The 12500-nt window shown below is 43.6% G+C and overlaps 1 protein-coding gene and 1 long non-coding RNA gene across 2 annotated transcripts in view; one reads left to right on the forward strand and one right to left on the reverse strand.

Moving 5' to 3' along the window:
• Nucleotides 1-574: 574 nt before the first annotated feature.
• On the reverse strand, nucleotides 575-1549 carry LOC115021641 (uncharacterized). The gene is made up of 2 exons (XR_003833749.1): nucleotides 1433-1549; nucleotides 575-898 (listed from the first exon to the last, which is right to left on the reverse strand). It is a non-coding gene; the product is annotated as an uncharacterized LOC115021641 (long non-coding RNA).
• Nucleotides 1550-4475: 2926 nt separating this feature from the next.
• The window catches only part of LOC115021372 (sodium bicarbonate cotransporter 3-like), a 17421-nt gene continuing 9396 nt past the window's right edge, over nucleotides 4476-12500 (forward strand). The window contains 5 exon segments of the mRNA XM_029451794.1: nucleotides 4476-4628; nucleotides 8232-8477; nucleotides 9913-10018; nucleotides 10433-10594; nucleotides 11342-11455. Coding sequence (XP_029307654.1) covers nucleotides 4525-4628; nucleotides 8232-8477; nucleotides 9913-10018; nucleotides 10433-10594; nucleotides 11342-11455 — 732 coding nt within the window. The 5' untranslated portion in view covers nucleotides 4476-4524.

Genomic DNA, 12500 nt, shown 5'->3' on the forward strand with positions numbered 1-12500 from the left:
TGAGCCCGGTTCACCTTTAGTGTGTACAACCTGTATGACTCTGTTCACCTGTAGTGTGTAACAACATGTATGACCCTGTTTTTTCACCTGTAGTGTGTACAACATGTATGACCCGTTCCACCTGTAGTGTACAACATGTATGACTCTGTTCACCTGTAGTGTGTACAACATGTATGACTCTGTTCACCGTATGTGTGTGTACAACATGTATGACCTGTTCACCTGTATTTGTACAACATGTATGACTCTGTTCACCTGTAGTGTGTACACATGTTACTCTGTTACCTGTAGGTACACCATGTATGACCCTGTTCACCTGTATGTGTACACTGTGTGACCTGTTCACCTATTGTCAACATGTATGACTCTGTTCACCTGTAGTGTGTACAACATGTATGACTCTGTTCACCTGTAGTGTGTACAACATGTATGACTCTGTTCACCTGTAGTGTGTTAATGAACCTTTAGTGGAACCAACGATTATTTTCATTATGGATTCATCTGCCGATTGTTTTCTAGATTAATTGTTTAGTCTATAAAATGTCAGGAAATATTGAGAAATGTTTGTCACAGCTGAAGATTAAAGATATTACTTTAATAGAAAATAGAAAAGCAGCAAATCTCCATATTTAACCCTAAAACAACATTTAAAGACTTCATGAATAATGACTTTAGCGACTCATGGATTATGGAAATATTGTGGGATTATTCGTCTGCTCACGATGTTTCCTTTGGTGGCTTCTCCCAGCAGCCCTCCGAAGGCGATGACGGGCGACATGCAGGCGCAGTACAGGAAGAGCACGGACGCCAGACACTGCAGGCTGACGGCGTCTCTGACGTCGCTCCACAGGAAGGGCAACCTTCCTCCGAACGTCGTTCACCAAGCCGCCGAAGAATCCTGCCGGAGAGAGAATCACCGCGACACGCATCACCTTCTGCACGCAGATGTTCTTGCTTTTCACAATAAGTGACGAGCAGAAAAGCGTCACGCGAGTTATTTTTCAGGAAACACAGAAGATATTTAGGAAATGTCTGAGAAGTGACAAAAAGATTAAAACATTTTGGAGAGAAAGTTCTTACATGTCGGCCTGAAACTAATTCTTATTTATTATAATACATATTAGTTATGGTTTTATTGAACAGAGAAGGTGAACATTATAATAATCAAGCTTTAGAAGCACTAATGCAAAGAGAATATTAACAGTAAAACATGATCGTCGGGTGATGAAACATGAAGAAGCTCATGAGAAAAGAAACACAGTTAACACCAAATTATTATGTAAAAATATACAAACATATTTTAATTTCTATATCTAATAGTTTCACAGATCACGTTCTAATCTGACAGATTGTTTAGTATTTAAAATACATTTATCTTGTGTTGCTCTTACACAGAAAACCATAGAAGTGTAAAAGATGTGGACAGACCGACCTCCCCGTCCTCTGCAGCTCCGGTCCCGCCTGATGCTCCGCCTCCTTGATGTCACAGTGGGCGGAGCCATTAGGCGCCGACGGCATCTTCCTCTTCTCCTGCAGAAGAAGAAGAAGAAGAAGAAGAAGAAGAAGAAGAAGAAGAAGAAGAAGAAGAAGAAGAAGAATAGAGAGAGAAGAAAAGGAGATGAAGAGAGATAAGAAGAATAATCGAAAGAGAAGCAGAATAAAGAGTTGGAGATAAGAAGCCCATTGCTATCCTCGCCTATCGATATGGTCTCCTCGTCTCGCTCCGTTGTCGCTCCTTCGACTCCTATCGGCTCTTCCCCTCCATCGCAGTTCTTTTCTTCTCCTTCTCTGCTCTCCGTTCTCTCCCGCCTCCTTCTTCTCCTCCTCCTCCTTCTCCCCTCTCCCTCCTTTCTCCTCCTCCTTTCTCCCCTCTCCTCTCCTCCTTCTCCTCCCCTCCTTCTCCTCCTCCTTCGTCTTCTTCTTCTCCTCCTTCTCCTCCGTCTCCTCCTCCTCTCCTCCTCCTCCTCCCTTCTCTCGCTCCTTCTCCTCCTCCTCCTCCTTCTTCTCCTTCTCTCTCCTCCTCCTTCCTCCTCCTTCTCTTCCCTCCTGTCTTCTCCTTCTTCCCCGCCAGCCCATCCTGGCGTGTCTCCCCCGCCTTCGCTCCCTCCTTCTCCCCCTTCTCCTCCCGCCCTTCTCCTCCTCCTTCGCCTCCCTCCTCCTGCGTTCGTCCCCCTCCTCTCCTCCTTTCTCCCCTTCTCCCTCTCCTCCCTCATTCCTCCTCGCTTCCTTCCTTCTTCTTCTCCTTCTCCTCGCCTCCTCTCTCCTGGCTTCGCCTCCTCTCCCGTCTCCTCCTTCTCGCTCGCATGCCTCCCCGGTCCCTCACGCCTCCGCATCCGCCGGCGCTTCGTCTCCCCTCCTCAGCCGTGCGGCTCCCCAATGTACATAGGCGAAATCCGCCTGCCCCCTGCGACCGCGCCGGCCATCGCCTCCCTTCGGCGCTCGCGGGTCCGCCGGGGTCCCACTCACCTGGGAGGCGCCCGTCCCTGCCAGGCCGACTCATCGATCCCTGGAGCTCCGTGCCGGCCTGCCTTCCCTTGCTCAGAGGCACGCAGACCAGCAAACACAAAGAGACAGACAGAGAGGGAGCAAAGAGCCCATTGCCGGGAAACAGTAGACCAACGCAGAAGCGAGGACAGGGCAGAGAGACGGACGCGGATGCAGCTGACAGGAGAAGACGCACGACAGACATGCGAGAGCAGTCCGCAGGAGGCGGAGAGCAACACTGAGAAACACCAGACATCATAGACAGACAGAGAGAGAGACAGAAAGAGAGACACAGACAGAGAGACAGAGACAGACAGAGAGACAGAGAGAGACAGACAGAGAGAGACAGACAGAGAGAACAGAGAGACAGACAGAGACAGAGACAGACAGACAGAGAACATAGACAGACAGACAGACCGAGGAGAGAGAACATAGAGAGATACATGACAGAGACACAGACAAGAGACAGACAGAGAGACAGAGACCGAGGACACATACAGAGAGACAGAACGAGACAGACAGAGACAGAAGACAGAGAGAACGAGAGAGATCAGAAGAACAGAGACCAGAGAGACAGAGAAACAGAGACGACAGACGAGACCGACCAGAGAGACAGACAAGAGACAGACAGACAGAGAGAACAGGAGAGAGACCAGACAGAGACAGACAGAGACAGACAGATAGACGAGACAGAGAGACAGAGAGCATAGAAGACAGACAGAGAGACAGACAGAACAGAGAGAGAGACGAGACAGAAGAGGAGACAGACAAGAGACAGACAGAACAGAGAGAGAACAGACAGAGACAAACAGACAGAGGACAGACAGAGACAGACAAGACGAGGACAGACTAGAGACAGACGAGAACAGACAGACATAGAGACAGAGAGACAGACAGAGACAGAGACAGACATAGAGAGCAGACAGAAGAGAGACCGACAGAGCGACAACACAGACGATGAGCAGAGAGACAGACAAGAGAGACAGACAGAAAGAGAGCAGCAGAGAGAGACACATAACAGAGAGACAGACAGAGAGACAGACAGAGAGAAGAGAATAAGACAACGAACAGAGAGACATACAGAGAGAGACAGAGAAGACAGAAGAGATAGAGAGAGACAGACAAGACAGAGACGAGAGAGAGACAGAGAGAAGACAGACATACAGAGCAAGAGAGAGAGACAAGACAAGAGACATAAGACAGACATGACAAGAACAGAGACAGACAGAGAGACGACAGAGAACGAGAGAGAGACAGAGAGAGAGACAGAGAGAGAACATGTTGTACAGAGTCATACATGTGTACACACTACAGGTGAACAGAGTCATAATGTTGTACACACTACAGGTGAACAGGGTCATACATGTTGTACACACTACAGGTGAACAGAGTCATACATGTTGTACACACTACAGGTGAACAGGGTCATACATGTTGTACACACTACAGGTGAACAGGGTCATACATGTTGTACACACTACAGGTGAACAGAGTCATACATGTTGTACACACTACAGGTGAACAGAGTCATACATGTTGTACACACTACAGGTGAACAGGGTCATACATGTTGTACACACTACAGGTGAACAGGGTCATACATGTTGTACACACTACAGGTGAACAGAGTCATACATGTTGTACACACTACAGGTGAACAGAGTCATACATGTTGTACACACTACAGGTGAACAGAGTCATACATGTTGTACACACTACAGGTGAACAGGGTCAAACATGTTGTACACACTACAGGTGAACAGGGTCATACATGTTGTACACACTACAGGTGAACAGGGTCAAACATGTTGTACACACTACAGGTGAACAGGGTCAAACATGTAACTAACAGATATCATGAAGCTTCCCCACTTCATGACTCACATCAACACAGTTTATATTACAAGTGTTTAATATGTACATGAGGCGTTATGTAATGTAGCTGTGGAGAGTTTACATCTACACACACAGTTACAAACACACACTCTGATGTATCTCTCTCTCTGGTAGAGCGCCATCGAGTCTCTATTCGGGGCGTCCATGACGGGCGTGGCCTACTCTCTGTTTGCCGGTCAGCCTCTCACCATCCTGGGCAGCACCGGTCCAGTGCTGGTCTTTGAGAAGATCCTCTTCAAGTTCTGCAGGTGAGTCTGGAACACCTGTAAATAAAGCTGAACACGGCAGCTGCTGTTTGAACTCATTATTACCCATAAACGCCTGGTGGTAGGTCTCTTGTGTAGTGGACCGTTTCACAGGCTGTAAATAAGAAGTGGACGTAGTCAAAGTGATGTCCCCCGTGTATTATTATTATTATAATTTGCCGTTTTGGTCGTCGCCATCTTGGTTTGTTGCAGCCAGCAGTGACACGAGAGGGAGGAGCTACTGAACACTTTTACCAAATGTTACATTTAACTTCATGACGTGAAAACACAAACTGTGAAAGAGTTAAAGTCGTGAGAGGAAAACACAGACGACACCGTAAGTAGGTAGTGACCTGTCAATCACAGGTAGCCCCGCCCTAAAGAGACTCCTCTATTTTAAATGTTTCCATAAGTTACTAAAGAACATCATGTGTGAGACACTCATCAGGAAAATGTTGTCTAATTGGCCTTAGAGGGATTGTGCATTTGTTTCTAATTTATTTATTATTTTGTTTTAGGATGGGGATTTAAAAAAATACTTTTTGTAACGAGAAAATGTTTCGTAACAATTATTATTATTATTATTATTATTATTATTATTATTATTAACCTGCTCCTTTTCCCACCAGATTATGTTCTGCTCGGTTGTCCTGGAAATATTTGAGTTTAAAATGCAGGGAAATAAAACTCTTATCACTCATGAGACACGGAAAGATCCCCCCCCCCCCCCCCCACATGTAGAGTGTGATTTAAAGGTGCAGCCATAAAAACACGTGAAGTCTTTGAGTTTTAATGTTTTCATTTTCTTTATTTGAAGATTAAAGTTGAACCAATGAAGTGAAGTAAAGCTTTAAACCCAGCCTCACATGGGGAGGCCGGTCCACTCTTTAACACAAAGACCAGAACACGTGTAGCAGGAGCGTCATGGTTCCTGTCGTGACCCTGCGTGACCTCACATGGGGAACAGCAGGAAGCCGCTGAAGGTGCTGTGGTGGTTGCTGTTGTCGTAGATCTGCGTGTTCGTCCACTGGACCATCTTCAGCGTGTCGCCCGCCTCCAGCATCAGGGCGGCTCCGTTGGACGCCGTGTCGCTGCCCTCGCCGGACAGCTGCTCATGGGCGATCAGCTGGATCTGAGCGCCATTTTTGTAAAGAACGGCGCTCATGGGGAAGTCTGTGGGGGCGTTGGCGGTGAAGCGGACGTAGTAGACTCCGCGGATCGGTGCCGTGAATTCACCTGCAGGAGAAAATGATTCAGCCTTTACTCGCATTAATACACGAAACTAACAGAGGTCATATTTATGTGTGTTCGTTTGTCCGTCAGCAGAACTACGGTGCTGTAAGGATGAATCACGGGGGGAACTTTCTGTGGCGGCGAGCAGTATGTTTCATCGTCTTCAATGATCACATCTACGATCTACTCCTCACGTTACTTTTAATTCTTCCTCCGGAGAAGGAAGGACCGTAAATGGAGCCGCACAACTCGTGCAGTATTCTAACGTCTCAGTGCTCACGACTCGCAGGAGCTGATGCACACACGATCCTTTGAGTGTAACGTTGAACCAATGAACATATTTTGATGCTTTGATGGATGTGAACGTGAGAGTTGGGTCTCACCTGTCTCAGCGTTGTAAGCCGCGCCCACGTTGGTGAGGACGTCCTTGTAGATGAGGTCTTTGTTACCGGTCGTCGTCTTCACGAGGCCGTTTCCTCCCAGCGAGGCAGCGAACGCCACTTTAGGAGTTTCTGAACAAAAGAAACACAAACTGCCGTCACTAAGAGAAGTCATGTCTTCAGATCCCTCGTCACCTTTAACACGTTTCTTTATTCTTATTTTCTGAGATTTCTCACCTTTCACTGTCCTCAGTTCTCTCTCGGCTGCATCCAGTCGCCCGCTCATCGCTACAAACAGACACGTTAAATAACATCGTGAGCGTTGTTCTGCGGTCAGTGAGCCTGTTTCTGAAGTCAAAGCTTCTTTATTGTCATGAAGGACAATGTTACCAAACTACCAACATATTTAGTTTGCAGAAAAAAGATTGAATACGTCCCAATACACAGGAAGTCCTCCTGCCACATTCTGACCCACAATCCTTTGCACAGGAGACATAAGTGGGTCAACGCGCCGGGACAAAGTCGAATGTCCCAACTGTTTGCATACTGCCTGCAACAGGACGCTGCAGTACCTGCTAAACTAATGATTAGAATAATAACTTTATTTGTAAAGCACTTATCTAAACAAGGTTACATCGTGAACAGCAGGAGTCTCACCTCGTGTCTCGGCCTGCAGCTCCTCCAGGGCGTTCTGCACCTTCTTCAGCTCTTCCCGGGTGTCGACGGGCTGAGCCGAGCCGAGCCGGGCCAGGCAGGCCAGAGTGAGCAGGAGGGGGAGACAGGGAGACATGATGAGACAGCGGGACACCGAGAGGACGGCGCTCTTTATAGAGCCGCCTGCGGTCGATGGCCTGTGTGTCCTCAGTCAGTGTTGACTGAAGTCACATGATGATGATACTGCTGCAGCAGACACAGGACACACAGATGTGTCTTCTTAATATCTAGAGATATGACACATCAGCCACTCGGGAGATATCAATGTCAAAAGTGGAGAAACGTTGTTTTCTGCAAGTGATTTCAACACATTGACCCAGAGAAGAAACATCATCCATGTTGAAAGTCTCATTTAATGGTTCATATTAAGAGGATGTTATTCTGGGACATCAGCTGTGATCACTTCTGTGTTTGAAATATATATACACACACACACACACACACACACATACACACACACACACACACACACACACACACACACACACACACACACACACACACACACACACACACACACACACAGTGTTTGTGGCTGGTTTCTAATGATGTACGTCGTCAGGTTCACAGGTTTGACTCTGGTTACTGATTGGTGTAGTATTGATCGGTATCTCTCTGCTCTCTGATTGGTTGTTTCAGAGGTCACAACTCTTTATCTGACAGACGGCCTTGAACTCTGTTCCAGTCAGTTGAACTTTAAATCATGTTGAAACTTAAAAACCTGCTTTAGTTTTTATTCTAATGAATGTGATCCAGTAACAACTTTAAACTTCTGCTGGAGGAGGTTTAACTTTAAATGGCTGCTCTGCTTCATTAGTTCAGCTTCATGAGTATCTGACTTTAGCTAACGTTAGCTAGCAAGCAATTTAACGTTTTGTTAAGAAATACAGAGCAGCCATACGCAAAGGATTTAATTCATTTATTGTATTTATATTTGGTGGTGAGTCTCCTTATAGATTTAACTACATCTATAGTTTTACTTTACTAAACAGAGGGTTTAATTTTGTGCAACAGTTCTGCTTAACTTTCAATATAGAAAGACATGATGTATAGAAAATAAATAAATCTTAATTTAACTACAAATCCTGTAAAGCAAGTTAATTTATTGAACACATCTCAAAGTGCTTTACAAACATTAAAAGCATCAAGATTCTTTCACAAATGCATCTTTATTTTTCATTTAATGAAGTTAAGCATTGAGTGAAATCGATGTATTTGAGCTGAAACATTGTAAAAGCAGTGGTGTCCCTTTAAAACGCTCCCTCCCGTCTGTCCTCAGTGACTACGATCTGTCCTACCTGTCCCTGCGGACGAGTATCGGGCTCTGGACCGCCTTCCTTTGCCTGTTGCTGGTCGCCACTGACGCCAGCTCTATGGTCTGCTACATCACACGCTTCACAGAGGAAGCCTTCGCCTCCCTCATCTGCATCATCTTCATCTACGAGGCTCTGCAGAAGCTGGTCCACCTCGGGGAGCTCTACCCCATCAACATGCACAACCAGCTGAACAACCTCACCTCCTACACGTAAGACCCCGCAGCCCTGGGACGGGGGGAGTGCAGCGCACTGAAAATATGGGATTTTGTCAATCAAATCCGTATCAAAGAAGTAGCATGGCATCATGGGAGTTTCTCTGAGTTTAAGATCCAGATGTTCAGGAGAGCCGAATTATCCACAGAGGTCTCCTCCGCTCCCACACAGACGGACACGGTGACTATAAACCGTAAAACACTGAATAAAGCAGTTTCTTGTTAAAATCGATGTTTTTCCAAAGCAATTTGGCGGACATAAAGTGGCTGTGAGTTAACCGCTATTGTTTCCTGAGCTTGTTTCTCTGATAACTTAAGATCCAGATGTTCCATGAACAGGGATGTCATGGTATAAAGCAACAACACAAAAAATGCCATTTACTTCTGCATACACTCCTTTGATCTGCCTCAAGTTTCTCACCAAAAACTACATTTTACAAGATAACATTGAACACATCATGATAACGTTATACTTTACCTTCGCCCAACACTCCTTTATACAGAATAGAGTCCAATTGCATAGACTTAAACAATCTGTAATGTTCTACCACTAGGAGAGTTCTTCTCTCCTCCTCTCTCTGATTCAAAGTCAAAGTTTCTCCTGCACGCTGTTCGGCTGTCGCTAACGTCGGTCAGCTTGTTTCGCTGAGAACTTAAGATCCAGACGTCCAGGACTAAAATCCTTCATCCTTCAAATATAGAGTTAAAAACACCAGGATGTAGAAAGTGTCTTAAAAGGGGAGACGAAGCAATGACAGGAGAGAGGAAACGTTACCTTCAGGGACATTACACATGTCTCTGTCTCACTACATATACAACACAGGACTGATGACACCATGACAGGAGAGAGAGGAAACGTTACCTTCAGGGACATTACACATGTCTCTGTCTCACTACATATACAACACAGGACTGATGACACCATGACAGGAGAGAGAGGAAACGTTACCTTCAGGGACATTACACATGTCTCTGTCTCACTACATATACAACACAGGACTGATGACACCATGACAGGAGAGAGGAAACGTTACCTTCAGGGACATTACACATGTCTCTGTCTCACTACATATACAACACAGGACTGATGACACCATGACAGGAGAGAGGAAACGTTACCTTCAGGGACATTACACATGTCTCTGTCTCACTACATATACAACACAGGACTGATGACACCATGACAGGAGAGAGGAAACGTTACCTTCAGGAACATTACACATGTCTCTGTCTCACTACATATACAACACAGGACTGATGACACCATGACAGGTGAGAGAGGAAACGTTACCTTCAGGGACATTACACAGGGAGAGTGTTTCGATATTTTAATATTACTTATTATACCTTTTTAAAAGAAGTTCAAATCCGTATTGAAAGGTGTTTGTAGTGAACTCTGCAGGTTTGAGTACCGGTCTCTTCTGTGTTGCAGGTGTCAGTGTTCTCCTCCAGTCAACGCTTCAGCTGAACTCCTGCAGAAGTGGAGCCGAAGTAACTTCAGCTCAGAAAACTTCCAGTGGGACGAGCTGACTGTGAAGGTCGGACATCTTCTTAAAACACACACAATGTAGTATTTCTGCTTCCCTGGATGACCTTTATTGTATCTTATGTCATCTGTCAGTTATCAGTAAGGAAAGAAAAATCGCAGAAAATGCAAGAAAAATATCCAAATTTGATCTATTTTCTTGCCAAAATGAATGTTGATGGGATATTATAGATATTAATATCTGGCTGCACACAATATTAGCTCTTTAATTAACAACCAAACAGTAAATAAATAAACCAGTTCATCTTCTGTCATTAAAATATACATAAAAGAGAAATTCAGTTTGTCTGTTTAATATTTGACACTGTTCACCTGCAGCGTAGTTTCTCATTCACTTCAATCAGCTGCACCTGGTGGACGTCAGAGGAACTGCAGCTCTGCACACTTTAACTCTCTGTTTCTGCAGGACTGCAAGGAGCGTCAAGGGCAGTTCGTCGGCTCGGCCTGTGGACGCGATGGCCCGTACGTCCCCGATGTCCTCTTCTGGTCCGTCATCCTCTTCTTCACCACCTTCTTCCTCTCCTCCTTCCTCAAGCAGTTCAAGACCAAGAGATACTTCCCCACTAAGGTATCTGCGAAGCTGAGAGGCATCAACTCTCTTTAAAACTAAAAGAACTACATAACTTGGAACAATCCTAAATACATAATGTATCATCTAAATATTTCCCTCGGTGTAAATTTGGTCTGTATTTATCAAATGTTTCCCAAAATTATTTACGATTTGACACTTGAAAATAAAGTTCAATCTTGAAATGATAACTATATTTAACCATTTCTTTTAATTATTAGTTTTTTCGACTTTACCAAAAATATACACGTGACACCACATGTTCACATCATGAATAAATAATCGTTATTATTTAAATTATTATTGTTTTAGGGTGGTGTGCATTTATGAAATGTTTAATATTTTATTTGAGATTAATATAAAATATGAACATAACTTTTTAGCATATCTGGTAGAAGATACACACATGAAACAACCGGGAGTTTAATTATTATTAATAATAATAATAATAATAATAATAATAATAATAGTAATAATATTTTACTTGTGATGTGCATCATGTGACAACACTTATTCAAATAATGAATAAATAAGTATTATAATAACATTTGTTATTTATTGTTGTGCATTAAAAACAAAATGTAATAAATAACTTTTAACATATGAAGTAAAAAATACACACAATATACAAAATGTAATAACATATATGCATCTTGCCTGATTATTATCTGGAACACTCATGTGATGCTGCTTTAAGACATTTCTTCAGTCTTCGGTTGGAAAGTGAAGACGATGTTTCGTGTGCAGGTTCGCTCCACCATCAGTGACTTCGCCGTCTTCCTGACCATCATGATTATGGTGCTGCTGGACTATCTGGTCGGAGTTCCTTCACCCAAACTGGACGTACCCGACCGCTTCCAGGTGAAACTGTAGAGAAACGACCACAAACAACAATGTGTGTTGGTGTTTAACTTCAAAAACAACATTTTCACTGCTCTATAAATTAAACTGCCGCACAGACTCACGAGTTCTATTCACTGAAGAGACGTCTTGTAATGTGACGACAGAAACCTGAGCCTTCATTGTGAAAAAGCAGAAACAAATAGTAAAAATGTAATAATTCATTTGTGTGTCTGGTTTAAAATAACTGATGCTGAAATATTATAAATATTCATTAACATAATTCTGTAGTTTTAATATTAGATTCTGTCCTGATGTTGGTGCTCAGCAGCTGCTGCCTCAGAGGTCAAAGGTCACTGTTTTACACAACACTGTGTACTGTTCAGGTGTTTTTCTAGGTCAGTTACTGTGTGTGTGTGTGTGTGTGTGTGTGTGTGTGTGTGTGTGTGTGTGTGAGTGAAAGAGAGATAAGAGTTGAAACACAAACTAATAAGGTGTAACGTGACGCAGGAAGGTGAATCTTAGATTTCTGACTTTACATTAAATGACTTTGAGTTCAAATCCGAGACATTAAATCTGAATAAACCTGCTGCAGTTATTGTTTAATGTAAAGTTTAAATCAAGAGAAGAATCTGAGGCTATAATAATAATAATAATAGATTATACTTGTATAGCGCTGTTCTAATGACTCAGACACTTAACAGAGTTATTGACACTTTAAAAAAAGATGTTAAATGTTTGTTTGCATAAAGCCTCTGTTGTTTTTATTTAATGGAACTATACTTACACTTTATTACACAGTGTGTGAATGATTATTATTTCTGAAACCGACTTTATGAAACACTTATTATAAGAAGTTATCAGATACATTAACACTGCATGTTCCTTCATCACCATGAACACACACACTCGTTCACTTTGACTTAATCACACACACACCGAGCTGCTGACACAAACACTCACGAGAGCACAAAATGTGGATTAATCCGCCGCTGAAAATAGTCCCAAAACATATGTCCTGCAGTGAGCAGCTGTTTTTAAGGAATTACTGAGACTAAAAACTTTA

This window comes from Cottoperca gobio, chromosome 16, assembly GCF_900634415.1.
Source record: "Cottoperca gobio chromosome 16, fCotGob3.1, whole genome shotgun sequence".
Taxonomy (NCBI): Eukaryota; Metazoa; Chordata; class Actinopteri; order Perciformes; family Bovichtidae; genus Cottoperca; species Cottoperca gobio.